The sequence below is a fragment of the Wasmannia auropunctata genome, unplaced genomic scaffold, assembly GCF_000956235.1.
Source record: "Wasmannia auropunctata unplaced genomic scaffold, wasmannia.A_1.0 LD334213.1, whole genome shotgun sequence".
NCBI classification, from domain to species: Eukaryota; Metazoa; Arthropoda; class Insecta; order Hymenoptera; family Formicidae; genus Wasmannia; species Wasmannia auropunctata.
Window position 1 is genome coordinate 218,923 of NW_012028677.1, and position 15,130 is coordinate 234,052.

Consider the following 15,130-nt stretch of genomic DNA (forward strand, 5'->3'; position numbering starts at 1 on the left):
CCCTTTCTCTACGTAAGCAAATTCAGCTAAGAGCCAAACGCGTAGGACAGTTCCGCATTAAGAATATTGATTCTCAAGATAATGACATTCTTGCGGCTTATTTCGGACTTGAAGATACTTCATTGCAAACACAGCAGAAAGGCACGGCGCATAGCACGCGACCTTTACTCGAAGTTCTTACTCCGAGCGCAAAGGACGACTTCAACAACTCCGAAATCTAGTTAGAGTTCTGAATGAAGAATCGGATTAAAAATAACGGGATTACGAAGATCGTAAGATCGGTGAGAGACCGGTATCTCCGAAGAACTCTGAAGCAAATGTCGAACAGTGATAAGGTATAATAACAAAAAAGATTTGTATTGGAAACGACGTAAAAGAGAATGAGGCGCCTACGCCGAGAATAGCACAAACTGGCTAGATCTGATGAATGAATAACTGAATTGAGTTCATGGATAGACGTACGACTCTACGTGCGCGCGGTCGTTCGTCTCGTAGTCACTTTTATCGGGCATCGGGCCGAAGACATCGATACCGCTGGAACAAACCTTTTACCTTGCCGAAGCGTCCAATATCCGTGATATACCAAAGGCTCTCGCGATAAGCGATGCGTGTCAAAGATATCGCCGGCACGTATAGTATTCGCGTAGGTTCTTATGTCCTACCTTCGACAAACAGCCCGGCATGGATCTCCCTCTATCAATCTTCCGGCCCTATCGGCACGAAGGGTCGTTTGTGCGGACGGTCCGTGTGGCCGACATTTCACATTTATATCCGGACACGATTCGCGATATCGGCGATAACGGACGGAAAAATGGCCGTCGATTTTTTTCCTTTCTTTGATCTCGCGATCTCGCAATCGGAGAAACCCGGGCTGGGAAGGACAAACGGATGTTGTCGGACGGATACGGCGATTCGATAACCGTGCTTGTGAAGCGTGCTATTGTATATATATATGTATATATATATATAGAAGTTACGCTGACACGTAGTCCTCGCGGTAACTGCATTCCGTAAATTCTAGCGGGCAAGTGTCGGGTCGCGGAATATTCGCTGTGGGAAATATCCAAGGTGTCCAATACGCTCTTTCATCCGCTCCTATCATCGAATCGCAAATTTTTCCAGGAAATCGTGCACACACGGTCGAGCAAAAGTGCCTTTGGGACGTGCGTTATCGCACGGAAAAATCGGATATTAAAATTCCCATTCCGTAAATCAGATCGACAAGATTTGTTTGTTTATGTGAAACGATTTGCCAGTTCAGCGGGAAAAGCTCTTTTACGTAAACAGGGAGACGTATATGAGAATGATATCGAGCTTCTATTCCTCTCAACTGCAATTCTTCACGTGAGACTTTGCTAAATCCTCGCCACCATATACCAGATTTACGCGGCATGAGAATGAGATACGGTTCGCCGTGTCACGTTTCCGAACGAGATCCGCGCTTTTTCGCTCCGGAGTACGAAGGGATCGAGTAAAGCCGTTTCACGATTCTCGAGATGGGTCAGAAGTTTCTTCAGAAACAACACCGAAGTTCTTCAGCCTCGGCCTTCTCTAAGCATCAACTTTCTACGAGCTTAACTTTCCTCTCCCTTCCAAACTAGAAGATAAAAACTTCATTTCGTAAAACACTTATCTTAATTACAGCTTAACCTTTCTTAGAATAATATACCGCACTAGTGCGACATTAAACTATGATTAACGTCACCTATCATGTCTTGAATGAGACTTTCCACATTTCCCTGTTTTCTCCAAAAGTTTCGAATTCTCCTGAACGAAGTTAACCGAATTAAGTTTTTCATGCAATAAATCTTGATAAAAGTTGCATTTGCTAAGTGAAAATCGGATCCTGTCGATACTTTACTCTGCGAGCGTCGATGTCACTGATGATATATTTCTTCTCCTATTTTCTATTTCGCACTTATCGTCGAGATGTTACCAATATTTTAAATAGTGCAGCAAGCCGTACAACGATTAAATATCGCGCGTTATACAACTCCGATTGCGAAATCAGAGCGTTCTTTGCAAGAGAATCGTATGACAATGTCATTTCAAGTTTGCACTTTAACTCCTCTTCAAGTTACTACTATGTATATGTAACAATTGTGCACACGTTATATCTATTCAAAGAGCAGTAGATTGCGAATTTAGACCGTCACGTGTAGCCGTTAATTTTCCAAGTTATATATTTCTGCGGAAACACCGGAAATGGAACGGGCTGCTTGGTCGGCCCGGGGGCGAAGAACACCACTTGCGAAACTCGACGGCACGAAACTGAACACACTCCCTCGCGTCTTGGGTCCGCAACCCCTACTGGCCGTGTCGCCGCCGCCGCCGCCGCCGCCGCCGTCGCCGTCGCCGTCGCCGCCGCTGCCCCCGCCGCTGCCGCCGCCGCCGTCGTTACCGTCCCGTGGCGAACCTTTACAACCCGACGCGTAGCGCAGCAGCCCCCGCGAAACAGTTAGCAAGTTGCTCGCAGTGACATGGCGACTCGACGACTGGCGCCGCGTCGACGAGTTCGTCGGTCCCCACGTCCACCTCCGTCTCTTCTTCCTCCCCTGTCTCCTTCTATTTGTCGTCTTCCACCGCCTCTTTCTCCTCCGCTACCATCCCTCCCCTTTCTCTCCCCCTCGCGTCCACCTCCGTTCATTTATCTATTTGTTCTTGCATGTACATACGTATACGCGGTACGTACGGGGTCCGTGTGCCCTATCGCGGGCACCGTGACGTACGTACGTGTGCCGCCGTTACTCGTGCCCAGCATAGCGTATATCGATGCGCCGCGACCCTTCGCCGCGCGATTCGGCGGGGAACGCGGCGTCGTCGGTACGGTGACCCGTATTCCTCGCCGGCACCGGGGCGACGCGGTTCTCCTTCAAGCTCTGTCGTTGTCCCGGCGACATTCCCCTTCCTCCCTTCCCTCTCTACGCCACCTTCAAATTTTGGCAAACGCTGTCCGAACCAGAGGCCGGGAGGGGAGGAGGAGGGGGGGGGGAGTATGGGATTAGGGCGCGACTGTGCGTATCGGGCCGGCGAATTAGCACAGACCCGAGCGTTAATCAGATTCTCTCACCGCCATCGGCGACGTCCTCGTGAAATGTAAATAGCCGGAGAATTAACCCGGATTTTTACCGTCAGATAACGCGATAAAAACGTCCAACGCGGTGTTTCGTACACAGGGGAGTGTTTGCTGCCAAACCTGGAAAAGTATCCCCCCCCCCCCTTTTCTTTGATGAACTCGAAATAATTCTATGACGAAAATTTTATGACAGGTTCCCGACAGTACTGTTTAACGTAGCGAATTAAACGCTATTGTTAAAAGTCAGCTTCAAAGGCTTGAATAAACAAGGGAAAACTTATTCCCTTCAGTTTAATTGAAATGAATATTACTTTGATAGAATTTTAATTTAAAACGTTTTATATTAAATACTACGAAAGTGTGTGTGTGTGTGTATGTCACGAATATTGTATATTCTATTACATTCTTATTTGAAAAAGCAGCGACCGTAAATTTTGTTCAAATCTCTTTTCTTTCTCTTTGAGATGTACTTTTTTTTAATTCTATTGTATGAAAAAAGCACATATTACAAATTCATGTAGACAGATCCTTGAATTTTTTCAATCGATTAAAACTTAATCTTTGTATCGACAATGATTAAAATAGATTTCTTCAAATTTCTTCCATTCACAAGACGTGTAAATAATCTTACATAATTATAATAATACTATAAATTTATATCCTTACTTTAATAAGAAGCATGTTCTCAAATATAACTGACCGCTTTTTAAGAAGACATAAATAGACATAATTTGTATCGCTGTGGAAAGTATATTCGATGGAAATAATAATGTGTCTTCGTGTATCGATTTTTTTTTTCATCTCGTGCATTGTGCAACATGTAACGATAGTAATGTATGACAGAAGTCATGCATAATAGAATTATACCGCAATAATTTTTCTTCGCAATCGCTACAATTTGTCGCGACTTTTATCAGTCGCGCATCGTTTTTTTCTTCTAGCTTTTTTTTTGGAAGAAAGCAAATTGAGGTTGCATGTAACATGTGGCAAAACGCCAAAATATTCTCTTACACACGTTGCATACGTGCGTGTGGCGAGAAGATATTTTTGTATTTAATTCACAAATTTTACACGAAAATTCGCGCATAAATATTGAAGTTAACAAACGTATCTGCAATCAGTCGCATAAAATAGAGGATAATTGACAGGCGTAATGACGCTCCAACGTCTGTTTTCTCTCACGGTTTGGTGAACACGAGCTTTCCGTGACACGTGTATCAAGTCTTCGGTTTATGTACGTGCCGTTGGCGGTTTATCGACTCCCGATAAGCCCTCCAGTTGGCTCGTCCAGCCGGCGGTTTCTTATCGACGACTACGAGATTTCATCCCGTGCAACGACGATGCGATAACCGATAAGCTTGCGCCAGCTACGTGCAACTCGTGACTATACGAGAGTTGCAAACAAGTTTAAAAATTAAAAATTAGCTATATTCGTATGAGATTTGCGAATTGCGAATTGAATATGGACATATTTGTCGAGTTCATAATTTGTGCCAATTCAGCGATGCGATTTTTCTTATGAAAAAAGGGCGCGTATCATCGCGAATCGCGCATTACTGTTTGGCGTAAGCTATGTACGCGGATCAGCCGCAAAACCGTACCGATGCCTTTGATAAAATCGCGCGGATACGCATCGACGACAGATGCGCGCGTCGTGTTATTTTAAGTGTAGAAAAATAATCAAGAGAGAGAGAGAGAGAGAGAGAGAGAGAGAGAGTGACAGATAAGCGACATTATAGTTATCACGTTGCAGTCGGCCGACTGGCGCTGTCAAAGACAAGGGAGGGGCTATTAAAGTTGCGACTTGCACGGCGCTATAAATAATAGAAATAGATAAAGCGATTATCGATTGCACGGACGTTACCGTGCTCTCTACGAAGGGGTTACTTGTACGAACGAGCGGATCGTTAAGTATATACAGAATGTTCTTGAAAGTTGGCGATACATTATTTTTAGAGCACTCAGACCTATTTTTAAAACGTCGAAAAAAAGTTCGTGGAAACATACCTATGCACCTATATACCCGTAGACGCCTTAACTTCGGGCTATAAACTATAACCCCTTTGTACCCGTGAAACGCGAAAAGGCCGGGAGGAATTGCATTCGACTGTATAGTCTGTTTTCACAAAGAGGGTCTTTAAACTGTGACAATCGTTAAAGCAAAAGCCGTTTTAGATCAAAGGCGAGGGAGGAGGAAATCTTGCTCATTACAATGGCGGCCGCTCATTTAAAATAGCGGGGATTGCGCGATTCTTTTGCAGACGCGTCCTGCATTGCACTCGCATGCAATTTTGACTCCGTGTCTCTCGGTCTTCTCTTTATCGACTTTATTGTAAGCGCGTAAAATCTCGCAATTTGAACCAGAAACTTTATTCCTTCTTTATAAAAACTTTCAAAAACACACAGCAAACAGATTCAGCCATTTTCTAACGCAGTGATGCAGTCGTAAAATTTGTCGGAGAACCCTTGTAATATGCATTACTCCATCAACACGTAGTATGTATATAGTGTGCCATTCTGTTGTCATCTAATTTGATGCAATTGCTATGTGACAAATAACAGATATGCAGACAGTCATCGTACTCGTGTTGCGTAGCTATGACATGTTTCAAAGTCGACTATTGTTGAAACTATTGTATTAAACTCTTATTGTAGAAAGTGACATCAAAATATTTTCAATTTAACTTAATAGCGGAAGAGAGAGAGAGAGAAAGAGAATGTGTGTGTGTGTGTGTGTGTGTGTGTGTGTGTGTGTGTGTGTGTGTGTGTGTGTGTGCGTGTGTGTAGAGATAATGTGTTTCGCAAACATATGACGTGCAATGCAATAATGTGCAGTGCAATAATTCGCTGGGCTCTATGAGCACCCGAGATTATCGGGTCTCAACTATGTCGTTAAACGGATCATTTTCTAAGTAAGCTCTATCGATAGCTTAGGTTCGAATTATATGATAAAAGTGTTTTTTTTATTTTTCCTCTACGTGCCCTACGAGCCGTGATATTGCGACACAAAGTCAAGAAGACCCAGCGTGAATCATTGCACTGCACTGTACAATGTATTTTTATCGTGATTTTATGTTCTCGAAGTATACATCTAGAAGGTAATTCGAAAGAATACTAAGAAAATATTTACAATATAATTTCGTCAAATTTTGTTAAATTCATGGTATCCTAGATTTCAATCAAACAACGCTGAATTGCAAGAACTCGTCTCAGTTAAAAAAAAGAACAAGAAGTTCCCAGAGATTATTCTCATTATCTCTCATCCAAATGAACGGACAATATATTGAATTGTTTTCCCCAAACTGGCCGCAGCTTTAGCATGAAAAGTACACGTAATACTGTCAACATAGCTGATTTCCACGAAAATGCCGATATACTACCGAGAAATCTGAACGATTATCACGAAAATACTGATATGGTTAGTAGTTTTACGCGACCTCCACAGAAATAGCGAAGAGACAACACTTTTATTATACATGCATATTATTACACAATTTTATTTAAAAAAATGTGGCAAACGCTAAAAATGTAAACGTAATCGAGTTAACGTGACAATATTTAACAAACGTAGCAATATTCATTGGAGGCACGCAACAGTGCTTTCCGACGATAGAATTAACAGAGAGATAATTTTTCCTGATATTAGAATATTTAGAGGAATATTTAGGAGTTTCGCCATTTCCATCAAATTCCGTTCATCTATCCTTCGCGGACCTAGTTTCGAACATTATTCACGCGGCAAACCCAAATGTGTGCCGTTGATTACGTAAATTGAAACCCGTATACGGTTACGGAGAGATACGTGCGAAAAGAGGACGCACATCTCGAGTGCGCATGGCCGGTTTAACGGCGATAACAGCGCTGACCAATGTAGTTTCGCGGATAATACGAGTAAAAATAGACACGGAAAGCTTCGTACGACTTGGAAACTATTAGTAATTTATGTCGCGGTTCTTCCTCTCCTTTGTATACTTCGGCACGTCGTTATAGTTACCTTGCGCAGTAGATGTACATCAGTCCTTCGTCTTGGCTCATTTTAAATCATTCATTTTGAAAATGACACAAAATCTAATTTATTCAGCTGCAGAAAAAAATCGCGATTCTTGTAACGTGAGCTATTTGCTCAACGAAACGAAGTAGCAGTCGAATGTCTTGCGGATTATAAAATACGGAGGATATTATCGCTGGAATGGAACGACTTTGTGTGGAGGAGACAAGAGGGTAACAAAGGTGTCCTCCTCTATGCACGTCCATCTTAATCACGCTGACAAATGAAAAACATATACGCGGAACTTTCTTCCATAAAGAGAGAGGCAGAGAGCGGCGGCGTGGCGGTGTCCTTATGACATACCGTCGTAGTTTTGCAGCTTTGCGCAAACATATACTCCGTTGCGCTATACGCCGTATAGTATTTTCGTATTATTTCCGCGGCGGAGAAAAAGCGCGCGATATAGGTGGAGAAGTACGCTTTTACCAAGAGGCGGATACGACCGCAATGGTATTCTTTTTTTTGCGCATAAAGATGATTAGTGCAGGCATACGTATTACATGTACACGTTAAACAAACTTAATAAACTCGCGAGAAAACTGCGTGGCGCACGTTTAACCGTGTATTATACACGCGTTTTCGTTTTTGGCGCGGAAACCGGTCGAGTCTTTCGCGACGTTATCGCGAAAATTGCGATTCCACTTCCCTCGCGGTGGCTGATAAAAAAAAAACAGAAAAGGAGAATTATATCATCGAGAATTAACATTTATATCACGCGAGAATTAACCTCGATGCTTCTTTCTTGAGACTGACGTCAGTGCGAAGAAAGTAGTGCAAACAAAAAGGAAAAAGATTTGGAGCAAACGTACGTTGAGTTTTGCAATACAATACTCGATGTTAGAATGAAATGTGTAAAATAAGAAGTTTTCTAAATTTCTTCTCGCAATCCGTTATCAAGGAGCTGAATTGGATTTTCAATTTTTAATAAACTTTTAACTCTGGTGTTATTCTTAAAAGCCTCAGTCTTTCCACGTTCACTACGTATTTATTTACGATTACTTATCGCTCACTGCGAACCACTAGCGCGTTATCCACGGAATACTTGTAACGTATATCATATACGTTGCACATATTACCTAGCCACGCTCGCGCGTAAAACCTATATTTATAGCCTCGTGACGAGCGCGACAAATTCTGTTGTATAAATATTTACCTTCGCCGTTAAACATCTATCGGCCGAAAGGGTTAACGACCCGGAGTCATTGGAAGCTGCCTAGAAGTAGCGAAGGGCATATTAACTCTCGCGCGTCAAAGAGCATGCCGGGGGATTCTCAGTAGCCTCTGTCCGCGACGGACAGGACCGGCGCGGCGCGTCGTCGTCGTTGTCGGCTACCTACGAAAGTCTTGTTATGCATCGACAAAATCGATATACCCGTGCTTTCGAATGCGGGCCACCAGCGCGCGGTGACGTAATTGAACGATATACTCTCGCGGGCACACACGCGCGAGGGGGAGGGAGGGAGGGAGGGTCATCGAAAACGCCCGAGTGCTTCCGCGACCATAATGCCGTCGGCTTAACACCCGATACCGACTCCTCCACCTCGCTGACCGTGTAATGCTGACCGTTTTTCCTCCGCGGATTTTTTTTCCCTCCCCCCCCTCGCGCGCGCGTCGCCCTTTCTCACCCCCGTCCTCCACCCCTCGCCACGTCGCATCTCATCTCTCTCGCCTCCCTTATATGTGCTCCATATTTCCGCCTCGCCCCGGTGCCCCCTTACGCTCGCCATCGAGATGCCGCGCGCGGTCGACTTCCGCTCGGTCAAGCGTGATCGAGATTGATCGGCTTGACACAAAAGAACGGCAACGGACACTCGGCCCAGAGTCCAATAGCAAAAGGGTTAATTATAAAGAGCGAGGCACCGAAATCCGATATCGCGGAGCCACTCGCCGGCGATATCGCGTTGTTGTTATACCGCTGCTGCTGTTGCTGCCGGCCGTAATTCCTCTCGGATTAATATCGGGATTGTATCTGGACCGATCTCTTTTATAATTAACCACGGACCGCTGACGTCTCGCGAGTAGTTCCGCGAAAATTCTCATCGAAAGATACTTTCGTATAATTTTGTTATTTACATTTAAAAAAACATAGATTTAAAAATTATGCCGTTAGGATAATAATGTTGACGCAAAAAGCGTGAGCACATATACGTGGATTTAAGATTTTTTTTTCCCACTTTCTGTTCGATATCTCTTTACTATATGCTTTACAACAAAGCGTAAGCAAAGTGTTCTCGAGGCAGACTAAGAAATATTCCCCTAGATAATAATACAACGAATCGATGTCTCGGTGGGGGAGGGGGAGACATTTCCGAAGCTGTTAAGTCTATCGACTGAGGAATATCGACGGAATTTCGATGAGTCGAGTTTTTTTGCAGTGCTCGCATCGATATCCTTGGCGCGGATCATCAGAAATGTATTGATAAAGTGCGAGCGTATATACAAGGGGGGACTCTTTACCCTGACATTATAACACTGTGACGCCAGAAGGTACCTTTTACGGGCAAAACGTACCCGCTTTCGGTAGTTTACGCGTCTTTGCAGGGAGGGCTTTAATCTCATTATCCCGGCAGGGAAACGAAGTGGATCATAAAGAAGGCGGTGTCTCGCGCTTGAACGCACCGTTGCCGGATAAAGCAATTAAATTTTGAACGATTCAGGTACGCTTACGATCCCGTGAGTGTAACACAATAGTCGAAAACAGTAATGGAATTTGCTGGAAACACCGAAGGGGAAATATCTTGCGTCGTGTGCGCCGCGATTTCGCAATGTGATATCCTAATTGTAATACATCCAGACGCAATTGAATAAACATGAATCATAAAACGTTATTGTAAATTCTAACTAATTACATCAACGGGACCGCATTAACGAATCGTGTCGCTGTTGAATATTCATCGGTGTTTAATAACAAAATTTGCTAATGACATAATTTCTTCCCGTACTCGCTATTGTCTCGCTCATTTGTCACGTCGAGTCGTACGTCTCTCCGGTATTCGAAAATTGGCGTTTTGACTTTGGCTATCTCTTGTTCCGGGAAACAGAGCATCGCGCGCGCAGATTTTCTCTCTTTTCCTCGTTTCCTCCGTTAGCTGCGCCCTTCTTTCCGCTCGGGCTCGATAAATCGAAGATTATGTGGCATATTATAGGTAAGCGTAACAGTCGAAAGCACAACATTCGCCGTTCGATTACATCACGAGAACGTTCCGACGCGGAATTAATTCAAACACGCTCCGGTCGTTAAAAGGAGCTAATTAAGTGCGCTTGTAGCCTGGCGTATTAAAAATCGATGTCGCGGGGATGCGAGTATACGGGTATACCTACGAGCGTCGCTCGCGTCCGGACCTGAACGATAACGCGAGCAGTCTTCGCACGTTAACTTTGCAAATTGATCAGAAATAATGGGGTGGATCCCGAGGGAAGGGGCCCCGGTCTATCGTTTCGGTGTATCTTTATGGCGCACCGTATCTGGCACGTGCCCGGCCGCGTGCAGTCGAACGATACGCCAAGAATAATCCGCGCGATGCCACGCCGCATCATTCTCTCTCTCTCTCTCTCTCTCTTTCTCTTTCGCTCTCCCTTTCTCTCTCCAAGATGTAAGACCCCCTCAAATTATATTTTCAACCGGCCGCTCGTAAATCGTACGGCATTATAAGCCGCGCACTCGTAACCGTTTAAATGCACGTTTGTATCGCAGATTTACGTACGTCGTTGTCCGGGGAGATTAAAGAGCGCGTCCGCATCCGCCCCGGATTTTGCACGCTGCAATCTGCGTCGCTCGTTGCCGATTATCAGGCTTTATCGCGCGCCAATGGCATTCGCATCGGTTCGCGGATCGGTTGACTTTGACTCAATTAAGAAGCTGCACGGTTGACGATCCCATTCGATACTCGTCAATCGAGATTACGAAACTAATTAAGTTTTAAAGTCATCAACCCACTCGAATGCTCGCTAATTAAAAGTTTCCGCCGAATTCCTTTCGCGACTTTTTTGTTTAGCAAACAGTACTGTCGCACGAATGTTCGAGTCGTTCGAGATGACGTCGTTTTGGGAATAAAAACAGATGCTGCTCGCAAAAGTCGAGCAAAGTTCTAGAAATTTATGTACAACGTTTTGTGTATTTTTTTTTTAACTAAAATGTAAAATCCAGTGTCTATACATTATTGATAATTGTAAAAATTCTCTATCAAACTTCCAAGCAAATTTTATCCGACTGACAATGTATACACGTTCGTATTATGAGAAAAAATAAATCGGAAGAATTTCTTATCGGAGCAATAATATTACGATCGGAACAGTCTTGAACGTACGTAATTCGAATATTCTGCGAACTTTTATTCACATCATGTTATGTCGGTCATATTATGTTTAAGTGCATATACAAGTAATTGAAATAAAATAATTAAATTTGAATTTAAAGATCTGACGAAAGTATCTTGTCGATGAATATGAGTGAAAAATTTCATTTGACAGCTATACAGCTAATACGATCTTCTTAATTATAAACTTCTAAATAGCCAAGAAGAGCATGATAAAAAAATGCTTAAGAAGTATTTCGTTTCAACTATACGAGAACGACGACATGGTAATAAGTTGCAATGTATAAGTTTCGCGTTCTCGAACCGGGCGATAATTTTAATGTTTAATGTAACTTTGACAATCAACAATTCATTTGCGATTTGCAATTCCGGAACGGAAGGCACGGAGATTCGTCTCGTCTCTGGGATTAAATAATTAAGCGGAAGCGTACTTGTGTATCGCTCGCGGGGGGGATCGAAACCCTCTTGCTCATCAATCAATATCAGCGAGCGACAGCGTCGGTCGCGGTAAACCAATTGCGAGGACCGCGATTGTTCGGCTTTATACCGGATTGATTGGTTCGCTTGTGGCTTCGTGCTGTCTTTAATGCCCTAATCTCAGAACCATTAAACTCCCAAGTTGCGGCGGTATCTGTTCCGAATACATGGCAACCCAAGGTGAAGCACACAAAATTGATTTCGCTGGAGAGACTATTATACGATACACACGCTTCCGCGAGCCCGCGCTGATATAGCCGACTATATCAAGCGAGCCAGTTCTCGGGATTAAGACTGGAAGTCTCAACTTCTTATTCTTCGAACTTTTTCTTCGCCATAAGTTCTTTTTTTTTTACTCTTGAATAATTCACAGATAAAGTTTATTAGAGCAACAACTTATTTTCTCCTTGATCGTACAAATTAAGTTAAAAAAAAAACTTTCGACATTATATGTAATTCATACTTATTTTTTATTTAATACGAAATAAATATTTAATTTCTATGTGTATAGTCTTGGCTAACAATAAGTATAAAACATCCCTATATACAATTTAATGTAAACGTTCTATATCTAATGAAAATATTAAAAAAAACAGTTTTATTGAAAACTAATACTTTTAATTTTAATATTTTGTTAATTCCCCTTTGGCTTCTATTATCGCATTTTCGAAGAAAATGCAGTAAATTGAGGGTGCTTTATATTTAAGGTCAAGGCTGCATCGTTCTTTGAGAAAAAAAAAGTAGTTTATTTTATATTGTATAATTATTAATTATTTATCTCAATTACTTACGCATTGTTGTTAATTTATAAAAGCAACGAAGTTAGAGATAAAAATAAGCAATTTTCTTGGTGATATTCATAGGGGTACGAGTTTTGATGCAGTCGAAAGACGTCTATAAGCGTACAGAAAAGATTCGCTATCTGAGAAAATTGATAATCCAACTTTGCTTACCTTGTAGTCCATGGTAGCACCTTGTTGCCCTCCAAACTGATGCTTCGCAGCTCGTACTTGGTCCTGTATCGCATCGGCGAAGCGGGCACCGCGTTCGTATGAGTGACGTTCTTCATGCTCTTCGTGGTGGGCCCGGAGAGCGCGTGTCTTCGCATGGACGTGCCTTCCCTAGCCGACTGATTGATCGTCCGTCGTAGAGAACTCATCTTCGATATCACTCTATCCACGCCGGCGGTTGTTCACGATCCGGTTACGCGACCATTCCCCGTCATGTTTTTCAATCGTCAACGACGAAAACGTAATTGCTGGCGCGACCGCTCTACGCTCCCAACGTCGGTATCACGTATCCTCGCGTTCGTGACCAGCGAAAATTTTCCACCGTCGAACAACAGTCATGCGTCCCGGGAGCAGCGAGCAGCCCTTTCGCGACGAGAAGACTCTCCATTCAGCCGGCGTAATCTCCATCCACGAGGAAACTTATCCTCGTCGGATCCGGTTCTCCGTCGCGAGGGTCTTCGACGGCTCGGCACGGCGAAGGCGGCATCAGCATCCCAGTTTGAGTTTCACGAGCAAACATTTATGAGGGATGAACACGGATCCCTCTCAATTACACGTGAGACTTTCCGAAACTTTTCGTTTAAGGCGCTCTCCGCTCTGTCGCGCGCATAAAACGATCTCTCTCTCTCCCGGTTTCTTTCGGAAGTGGCTCGCAGGAACTCGCTCCGAAGGAGAGATCAGTTCGTTAATCGAGTTCCCTCCGTCCGTCACGGAGAGAGATATCACTCGCCTCGGCCACTCGTATCCCCGTACTCGCGTTTGCTGATTTCTCGACGTGATGGTGTCTCGCCAAGATGAGCGGTGTCATCGTTCCCGGAGCGGCGAATTCCTCTTCCGGTTCTCCGGTGCGACCGTTCCGGTATCCTCGTCGAATCTACTTTCCGCGCCCTCCCGACTCGATCGCAGGTGCACGACGGGCTTATCCCGTACGAGCGTAACTGGCCGCGCCGCTTTTCAGCCCCACCATCCACCGGCGTCGTTCGCCACCATAACTCGCGTCGTCCGTTGCCGCTTTGCTCAACCATCCAGCCCCACCATCCGCTTCTCGGCACCCCACGTAGACTCGCGTCGTCATCCCTCGCCGTGGATGCTCTCTTCTCCTGTGTGGACCCCGCTCTTCTCCCTTCGCACCCCCTTCTCACCGGTAGGTAGTAGCCTCTCTGTTCGCGCGCGAACGCGCGGCTATTAAACTATCGCTCGCGCCTCGCCGAGTCAATTAACGGCCCGTCGCAGACAGAGCGGATGCTGCGAACGCTGTCACTCCGTATTTGCGATTATTGTCGCTTATAAAAGAGAATCTTCCCCGTGCGTTTCACTCGTTTCTTTTTGAATGCGAAGTACGCGCGATCCGACGGTAAAGATCGTACTGTTGAAATTGTTAGGTTCGCCACGATTTCCTTGTCGCACTTTTTTCTTTCGTGGATAATAACGGAATAAACGACAGAGGACCACCTTGTTAAAATTATTGGATCTAAAAAAGAATGTTGCACTTCGTTAACAAATATTATAGTATTATACGTATTCCACGTTCTTATCGGAATTATTATCGGGATTAAAAAAAAAATTTTACATTACATTTTATATTAACGTTGGAATCATTCTGTCAAAATAACTCGGACCGTAATTAGAACTCTTTAACGCGTTTTTCCACTTACTCGCGATGAATATCAATATTATTTCAAATAAAAGCAAGTTGTCCAAGGGAAGCTGAGATTAACAGGTTCAGCCTCACAAATTCACGAAGTTATTCTCGATTCGAAGTCATTTCGGACTCTCGCGCGTAAACAGCGTGACACCGCGAATCGTAACTTGGAAAATTATTCGCGAGTCCTTCCGTGTTTCGAGCGCGCGGCATCGTCACGATATAGCGTCTGTGCGTCGCGAGGTTACCCGTGCGTGAACGATTGCCTACCCTTTAAACGAGTAATCGTGCACGAGCCCTTACTGCGCGTCAGTTATGCACGAGCTCACGCACCTGGGAATTCTCGCAAGAGAATCCGACGCAAGTTTGCGCCAAGAAGCAGGTGCACTTTTTTTTTATTTTTCGCTATTTATTCTTCCATGAACGTGGAATAACACGTGCAGTGCGTAACGTTTAATTAAATCTACGTAGGAGTGCACGATATAACCTCTCGCGAACGTTAATTTCGATGATCCATACGTTAACAGGGTGGGTACTACCGGGAAAAACCGGGAAAACCTG

At 44.1% G+C, this 15,130-nt stretch overlaps 1 protein-coding gene across 3 annotated transcripts in view; it reads right to left on the bottom strand.

The window, feature by feature from the left end:
• LOC105459070 (GTPase-activating Rap/Ran-GAP domain-like protein 3) overlaps positions 1 to 15,130 on the bottom strand; it is a 29,433-nt gene that overhangs the window by 12,418 nt on the left and 1,885 nt on the right. Inside the window, exon 2 of one of the 3 annotated variants that reach the window (XM_011704760.1) lies at positions 12,871 to 14,398. In XM_011704760.1, coding sequence (XP_011703062.1) covers positions 12,871 to 13,076 — 206 coding nt within the window. In that variant the 5' untranslated portion in view covers positions 13,077 to 14,398. Of the gene's footprint in view, positions 1 to 1,705; positions 2,160 to 12,870; positions 14,399 to 15,130 lie in introns of those variants that run through there. The other 2 variants (XM_011704759.1, XM_011704758.1) reach the window with 2 other exon arrangements.